Source organism: Nicotiana attenuata, unplaced genomic scaffold (genome assembly GCF_001879085.1).
Source record: "Nicotiana attenuata strain UT unplaced genomic scaffold, NIATTr2, whole genome shotgun sequence".
In the NCBI taxonomy this organism is placed as follows: Eukaryota; Viridiplantae; Streptophyta; class Magnoliopsida; order Solanales; family Solanaceae; genus Nicotiana; species Nicotiana attenuata.
The window spans coordinates 164,944-174,434 of NW_017671772.1; the positions used below are offsets into that span (position 1 = coordinate 164,944).

Below are 9,491 nucleotides of genomic sequence, written 5' to 3' on the forward strand. Positions count from 1 at the left end.
ATGAATGGGTTTACTTTGGCAAAGAAAATTCTGCGAGCAGGTTACTTTTGGATGACCATGGAAACAGATTGCATTCGTTTTGTACAGAAATGTCATCAGTGTCAGATCCATGGTGATTTGATTCGAGTCCCACCAAATGAACTCAATGTGACGAGTTCTCCTTGGCCGTTTGCAGCTTGGGGCATGGATGTCATCGGCCCTATTGAGCCTGCCGCATCAAATGGGCATAGATTTATCTTGGTAGCTATTGATTACTTTACAAAGTGGGTAGAAGCCTCTTCTTACAAGTCAGTTACAAAGAAGGTGGTAGCAGATTTTGTCCACAACAATATCGTTTGCCGATTTGGAATTCCTGAGTCAATCATTACAGATAATGGAGCCAATCTCAATAGTAACTTGATGCGAGAAATATGTGATAAGTTCAAGATTACTCACCGAAATTCCACTCCCTATCGACCTCAGATGAATGGAGTCGTTGAAGCAGCCAACAAGAACATAAAGAAGATATTGCGGAAGATGATTAATAAATACAAGCATTGGCATGAGAATCTACCATTTGCTCTCCTTGGATATCGCACTACAGTCAGAACATCAACTGGGGCAACGCCTTATCTTCTGGTCTATGGAACTGAAGCTGTATTACCTGCGGAAGTTGAAATACCATCTTTGACGGTCATCCAGGAAGCCGAGCTGAGCAATGCAGAATGGGTGAAGAATCGGTACGAACAACTAATGCTTATTGACGAGAAGAGAATGAATGCAGTTTGCCATGGTCAACTCTATCAAAACAGGATGGCCAGGGCCTTCAACAAGAAAGTGAAACCACGACAATTCAAACCGGGGCAATTGGTTTTGAAGCGCATATTTCCGCACCAAAATGAAGCTAAAGGAAAGTTTGCACCAAATTGGCAAGGTCCGTACATGGTGCATCGGGTATTGACTGGAGGAGCACTGATTTTAGCAGAAATGGATGGTGAAGTATGGCCCAAGCCCATCAACGCAGATGCAGTCAAGAGATACTACGTCTAGAGGCATATCTGGCAACCTCTTTCTTTTCTATGTAATGATTCTTAATATAAATGAACTACGTTTGACCTGATTCCCGTTTAAGAGGGGATACGTAGGCAGCCCTGTGGGTTCGGTCTCATCATAATAAAAATTCAATATTTCCCCAAGCTGGAAACTGGGCTTTTGTTGAAGGCGTCGTCATGAGGAGGCATCGGTCATTGACAAAGGATGGTCAAGCAAGACGAATAACAGGATTTCAGATGAGGACGTTCACTTTGTTTCACAAGCATGTCACAATGCAAAGTTCGGCAACATCTTTATTTTTATAAAAATCTTATGCATATTTTATTTATTAAAATAGATTTTTTTTAATCAAAATTTCTTAACTATTCGTTTGCCAAGATTCAGTGTTGGGCGGAGGCTACAAGTCCAAACAAAATGGGAAGCGCAAGACTATCAAAGGCCAGTGCATAAAAGTCAACACGAATCAACCTTACCCCCCCCCCCCCCCCCAAACTCACAAGTTTTTCTTTGAGTGCAGATTTTCAAGATAGAGGAAGCAGAAGAATCAATAACGAATATAAATACCAAGACCCTTCGTCGAGCGGTTTGAATTTCTTTATAGTATTTTATAGAAAATTACATCTTTTGAATATTGATTATCTTTAAAATCCAAGTTTGAGATTTTTTTTCTAATGATAATTTTGGAACTTTACAATATTTTTTTATACATTGAGATTTTCATTGCTTGCAAATGCACAATGCAAATGCTTTCAAATACACTGCACCATTACTTTTAAATGCACCATTGCCTTGCAAATGCACCACAAATATTTTTATTACCTTGAATCATTTGGCTTAGAAGGCCTCATCAGTCATTTGGCTTAAATGCCTCATAGTCATCAATCATTGGCTTAAATGCCTCATTTTCATCAATCATACATAAGTCATCGCTGAAAGGCACCATTTACATGAATCATTGGCTCAAAGCCTCATTTCATTAGTCATGAACAAAGAATTATTTTTAACATACCTGGCTTATTTTATGATAAATTAACGGCTTAGAGGTGTCATTTTAATAAAATTATTGTTATGACTTATCGCATTTTTATATCTCGTTTACTGACAATTTTACCTAGCTTGTTGAGTTTAGCAGGAAATTTAGCACAACATGGAACTCTATCTAAGCAGCGAACTGGGGCAGTTTGCTGGGGAGGAAACCAGACTCGCCGGCAAAAGTCAAAGGTCTACTTTCGGATTCCGTTCGGCTTGACTACCAAAATCTTAGCCAAAATCCTTATTTTAGCACATTTTTTTTCATGATTCCCAGTGTCTTACACCTTGTGTCTCCATAATTCGACACTGGGGCAGCATTTTAGGATCCGCATCAATCACTAAGTCCTACTTCATAGCACCATAAGTCTAGAATTACATAGGACTTGTTTCTCGTAGAACCCGAGGTGTGTGGGCGATTCCGAAATCAGCGTTCGGCCATAACTCTGTAAAGTTTCTTTCCATTTCACAAGCCTGCCAAGTTTCATGTTATAATCCTTCCAACATTCTGATCCATACTTACAAATCGGGACAAAATTGGTCACTAAGTCAATTTCTTTGCCCGAAGACTCTTTCCTCGTCCACGGTCAAAGAGGGGCAGCTGTTGACAACCAATTTTGGCCCTCCTTTTTCATAAGCAATTTCTCTATACTTCCTAATTCTTAATAATTTACTAAATATATTTTACATATTTTTATCCAAAATATTTGTTATATTTTTTTCTAGCCTCAAGATTTTTTCTAAAATAAAACATAATCATTAGCCTTGATATAATTTAACATATTTATTGTAATTATGTCGTTATTATTATTTTAGTTACTTAGTCACTATCATTTTATTATTTAATGTTAATGCATCCAAATAATTAATACAAACATTATTTGCCAAACTATATTTTATTTTTTTCTACTTCTTATTCTATATATAAATGCATACATATTAGATATTAATTTTTTTTACAATAATATAATATAATATATTTTATCATAAATTATTAGAATTATGGAAGCATAGTAAAATTTAAAGTGAAAAGGGACTTTTAAATGCAAATTAGATCATCTTGGTAAAGTTTAATGTTATTTAAAATGGGGCCAATTTTATAACACATTTTCAAATTTTTAGACCCCATAAATCAACCAAAATAGCATAAAAATAGCCCATACCCGCCAGCCCATCTACCTAGCTCTTTCATCTATATGGACTCCACATAAGCGCCACATAAGCCTCCACATCAGCGCCACATAGGCGCCAACGGTACAAATCCCATGACCAACACACTCCTAGCACATGCTCTCCTCATCCCTTAACACTTTGACCCCACACCTTGCCACATGGATTCATCAGATCTAGTCCATTTTAAATTAATGGTCAAGATCATTTCTTCTATCTTCTAGAGAATTCCAAATAAATGCTTTGCTTTATTTATTTTATTATACCTTATTTACTTATATCAAGATTAATCTCAGCCATTAGATGCATCTAATCCAATGGTTGGATTTATTTCTAAAATTAAAATTAATTTTGACTAGGGTTCATCTCTTTCCCTCTTTCAAAGAAAACCAGCGTTTCTTTTGTCTGCCATGGCAGAAAAGTTTTGGCTCCTTCTATTTTCTTGGCAAAATTTGACTCTCAAATTTATAATCAGAAATTTGTATAGCTATTCTAAGGAAACTTTCTGCAAACTCAAAGCAATTTGATGGAAGAATTCAAAATTCATTTACCATTTACAATGAAGTTGACAAAGGTAAAAAAGGGTTCTCTTTTTGTTTCCTCCAAGATTTCACAATTTTGGCAACCGAATCCCTGCTTCTCCTGCCCATATCGTCCTTTTTCTTTCTTCTACACGTCATTTCAAACGGTTCTTGATCCGTTTGAAACCCTAACCCTTCAAGAATCCCGCCCAAACTAACCCCAGAGGAACCCTAATTCATCTCCTATAAATATCTGCGTTAGTAGCAATTTGGGGAGAACCGGAACCTACCGCCTATAGCCCTCAAATAGCTACTGTTTCTAATTCTTTCTTTTAGAAGAAAATTCAAAACTTACTCTTTGGGATCTCTGTTGGTTTTCAACTGTGACGGAGATTTTCGTAACTAGGCCGAGCGGTTTGGCGAAGTTCTACTAGTGACGGCAATATCCACGCCCCAGTTCCTGCACCGCAAAAGGTCAGTAACTGAAATATTTTTTTTTCTTCTTCTTTAAATATCTGAAATGATTGTACGTTTGTTTGAATGAACTGTATTTTATTATGTGTGTGAATTGTGATTTAGAGTTGATTGGTGTGTAGAAATCATGAACTTAGGTATCCTGTTTGAATAAAATTTAAATGAAAGTAAAGAGTTCGACTAAGTCTTTATATGAATAGATAGCTGATGATAGTATGTAGTTCTTAATATTGGCTTTTTCCTTTAAGGTGTTACCATCTGCATATTTCTTTGATCAAAGTAACCAGTTTCAAATTTTATCCAGCGTGTATTTATTAGCTAAAATTTTCTTCCTCTGAGTTAACTCTATGATTATTGTGGTCTTTTCGTGTTCAAAATATGATTCTGAGTTTGCTGCTCTTCTAGTTTAAATGCCATAGAAAGCACTATGCTAGAAAAAATAACTTTCTAATTATGTAGTTTAAATGATTACTTTATTTTAGCAATGAGTTAGAATTATTTTTTTTGTAAAATTCGTGTATAAGCTGCGTATGAGTATAATAATTTGCTAATGTAATTAAACGAGGTAATATTAATATGTAAATGATTGCTTATTCTAAACATCAGAAAAGAGACACGTTTTGTTTGAAGTGCTAATACATCTCCTTTTGTTGTTTTCAAGTAACAGAAAATGTAACTCTAGGATTAGTCAAATTTAGATATCGTAGGACTCATACTTTACTGCTATAACCTATGCTTGGCTAACTGATTTATTTTGTTTAGCCTGAGTCACTCTTTTCTTCATGTTGCAAGCTTATTTAAAGAAAGAAACTTACTTTGCTTCTAGGAATGACCATGGGATTCGTATTATCAATGAGATTTTAGAATCCATGTATAATTCTCTTTTTCTAATGACTTAAAGATTATGCCTATAAGCTCCGTCAGCTTCTCAATATGTTTTCCTCTGTCTAAGTATGAAGTGTTTGAATCTTAAATATGTTACTGCCGATGCGATACTAGATACCTTGTCCATGAATCCGACATTTCCTTCTTATACATTAGTTATCTTAAAATTGATGTATATTGGATATATTTGATTGTTGCCTTTGTGATAGACGTCATGTTCTAAGTTCTCGAAATAACCGAATTTGCTTTTGGATAAGGAAAATGGGTATTTGGCTTATTGGTCCATTGTTGTGATATTTCTGAACAAAATAGCTGACTAGCTTTTGTAATTGAATAGTATAAGATAGACATTGTCACTTAGTCATAATATTTTTTTCATGGAATAAAGTTTTGCCATAAGTTAAATATTGAACCTTGATGTTAGAGCTATAGAATACAAATCTCATATTTCTTCTTGACGAAAACAGTGTTATGTGGAGCGTTTCATCTTGTAGATGAATTATATTATGAGTCTTTACCTCTTTATTTATATCTTATCTAGTATAAAGAATCAGATTCCATTTTCTAATTCTTATTTTTTGTTTGTCTTTGTATATGCACTTGGAGCAAAAACGGAGTCTCACTCGAGACTCCACACTACCCGAGCATGGAGTCATCACATCCCATACCATCCTCCTCAGAATGTACACGATAGCAAGAAAACAAGCGAAATGCTTGGGGACGCCTATGGCGTTTCATTTCTTTTTTTCCTTATCATTCAGCTATTTGACCTGTGTGAATTGAATTTATCTCCAATTTCTGGAATTATATGTTAGAATTTGTGTTAGTATAGTATGCTTAGTTATATAGAATCTTTACTCTTATTATCAATTTGGTACTATTTTAATCACATAAAATGCAACATTTATATGTAAGAATATAAAATCAGTTTGACTTAAAATGATACTTCCAAAAACTTCTCGTCAAGTGAGTTTCTAACGACATTAAGTTAGATTTTTCTGAGTCTAGCCGAGTGTTTTGGTAAATACACATGTAGAACATTCTTTTAAGTCTTAATCTATCTTTAAGATTTTCCATGAAGTACGAGATTGTTTTCCTTGAATATAAGATTAACCGGTTGATATACATTTTCATCCAAAACGAGCGTTAAGTATCATTAGGACTTTGTGTCCATTTTTTTAGTTTAGACGAGCTCTTCTGTAATTAATCATTTGAGATCAAGTAAGTTTTTGAGTTCAAATCTGAACATTTTTTGATAAATTATTGTTTAATCCAAATATATTCTTGAGCTTCTTNAAAGTCCGCTGCTACTTCGTTATTCTTTTTTAGAAGGGCATGCTGCAAGGACTTTAATGACTTAATATGAAAGTTGAAAACCATGTTTTTTCGGAGTGTGAAGGATTATGTTGACCATATTTATCTTTTCGACCTTTTAGATTTCATATGAATATGAAAAGTTAGTATTCAGGCTTTGATAAAGACCATAAATCTATTGGCATAAGCTTGTTAATTTAGTTCATAATCTTGCTGTAAATTTTTGTCCAAGTCTATTTCTAACTTCCCTCTTTCTAATTTATTGCTTTTCTCTTTCTTTGTTTGGCATATGTACTTGGAGCAATATGAGTTTTAATGCAAGACTCGCCCCACCCCAGCATGGAATCATTACTATTGAGCCGTAGACTATGATGGACATTTAGAAGAAGAACAAGCGAAAAGCTTGGGGTCGCCTATGGCGGCCTTCGTTATTTACATTTACTCTGTTTCGAATTTTTAATCAATTTGGTTATATTCTTTTGATTAGTTTAGTTCTACACTTAACTTGAGTTTGTTAATTTAGTTTTAATTTCTTTACTTAGTATTCTCACTTAGTTATGAGCAGATATCATCTATTTTATATAGTAGTTCTTTCAAGATTTTTTTTGGAAGAACCATTTAGATTTCAGGTTTCTATTATATAAGTTTGGAATTGAATGAAATCTTCTTGAAAAAAAAAAGAGAAAAAAGATGGGGGTGTGCTTCAGCTGAAATTGAAGAATTGTTTCTTATAACATCATAGAAAACGTGAATTTGTCTTCTAAAAAAAAGAAATATGCAAAATGTTTCTTGACTTTGAAGTTGGCTGACGTTTCTAATTGAAAAGTTCAAAAAAACATCTTTTACCTTGACTACTTTTTTAAAAAAGACAAGTAAGAGAAAAGGTATTTATTATAATATAAATATTTTAATCAGTACCAAAATATCTTCCTTAGAAGGATTGTATCCTATATATATATATATATATAAGCTTTGTTTATGTAATAATGTTCCTCAAAGAGTTATTAAAAGNGTCTTTCAAAGTTAAACTACTCTATTCTAAGTTATATTTTGTCAAAATACCTCAAACGATATTTCTTGATATTTTTTTACAATTCTTATTAACCTATGCTTGGCCAGTTAATCGTTATTAACGGATTTTTAAAAGGTGCTTTAAAAACCTTCCTTTTTAAAATATTTAAAACCCTTACTTAGAATCTTTAGGTGAAGACCATAAGACAGAGTTTGACTTAAGCTTTAAAATAGGTGTCCCAATCCACCTTAGAATTAATTAGGTGGCGACTCTCTTAAAATTAACTAAACCTTAGAATCGCTAATATGTTATACTCTAATTTGACCCGGTTTAAATGGGGTATAACACGGTTCACAATAAGTGACCAATTTGCTTTTTTATTTTGGTCCAAAATAAGTATCCATTTATATAATCAAGAAAAAATTTACTTTGTTTTACAAAATTACCCTTATGTACATATCCCTAAAAAGTTTTTTTACTCCTCACGTAAAATATTTAATTAAGGGTAATTTGGTCATACTAGTTATTTTTGTATAGAATTTAGTATTATCTTAATGGGCGTACCAAAAGCAAATTGGTCACTATTGTGGACCGAAGGGAGTAACATCAACATATATGAACAACTTTAACCATATAGCTGTGGAAATAAATGCAAACTATCTAAAATTGAGCGCGCCCCTAATAATTGTATTGTTATAACTTCACGTAATCTCCTGGTTCCATATAATTGTAAGCCTCCGATTGATGATATACCACTAAACCACGCCCTTGGATACATTGAATGTATAATGAATTGATGACCCTTTGTTATATTAAGAAGACTTGGGTTATCAATGGAGTTATTTAATTTTGAAAAATTTATTTCAACAACTACATTTCAAGTCCAAACAAGTTAAGATCACCTAGATGAATCCTCACTTCTTCATCTATGCCCTAACTCATGTCAATTTTACCATTAAATTATAAACAAAAAATAATTTAACTTAGTTCAACCTATGTGTTTAAGTGGCAGAATGTCACGATTCGGATTTTCCACCCTCGGGAGTCGTGATGGCGCCTACTAGTAAAAGCTAGGCAAGTTATTTAACCCTTTTCATTTTTAATCCCTTAACAATTGTGAATAAATATTATATAAACAGCGGAAATAATAAAGCGGAAGAATAAAATGTAACAATTTAATAATAATACCGATACTAATCCATAAACATTACTAACCCAGAATTGGTGTCACAATCTCACAGACTATCTAAGAATACTACAAATAAGGGTCCGAAAAATAAATACAACGTTGTTTCTGAAGTACATAAAAGAAACAGTATGGAAAGATGGAAGGAGATGCCAAGGCCTGCGGACGCCTGCAGGACTACCTCGGGTCCCCGCCACTGGATTGAAGGCAACAACCTCACTGTGGTCCAAAAGCTACAGCACTGGGATCTGCACACAGTGCAGAGTAATGCTGTATTGTGGGCCGGTCTGGGACCGGGACCGGACCGGGCCCGCGGTCTTAACGGGCTAAACGGTCCCGGCGGGCCGGTCCTGGTGGGGCGGTCCCTGATGGTGTAGAAAGCCCGTGGCGGGCTGGTCCCTTGCATGAGGCCCACGAGACCGGGACCGCTAAGCCCGGGACCGGCAGGCGGTCCTGGGCCGGTTCAACCGGGCCTAACGGTCCTAACGGGCTCCAACGGCTCTTTTTTTAAAAAAAAAAAAACCAACGGTCAGATTTTAAAATCTAGCCGTTGGCCTTTAATTTTCAACCGCTTGGAACTTTAAAAAATAGCCGTTTGGCCCCCAAACTTTATATAATTACACTTTTTTCCAATTCTCAACTATAAATACCCCCTCATTCTTTCATTTTTACTCACAAATTCATCAATTTCTCTCAATCTCTCTCAATCTATATCTAATTTCTCTTCTATAATTGCTTATTTTATTATTGCAATTTCGTGAAAAATTGTGAAGTTGGTGAATTGAAGTATTCAAGTCTTCAAGTCTTCAACGATTTTCAATTTTCAAGAAGTTGTTCGGTAATTCGGTAAACTCGTTCCACCTCTTAA

General features: G+C 34.6%; 1 protein-coding gene across 1 annotated transcript; it reads left to right on the top strand.

Annotated features, from left to right (window-relative positions):
* The first annotated feature begins 516 nt into the window (after positions 1 to 516).
* LOC109210130 lies at positions 517 to 1,029 on the top strand. Its single transcript, XM_019373499.1, has one exon. It carries the CDS (start codon positions 517 to 519, stop codon positions 1,027 to 1,029), a length of 513 nt encoding a protein of 170 aa, XP_019229044.1.
* The last annotated feature ends 8,462 nt before the right edge of the window (positions 1,030 to 9,491 follow it).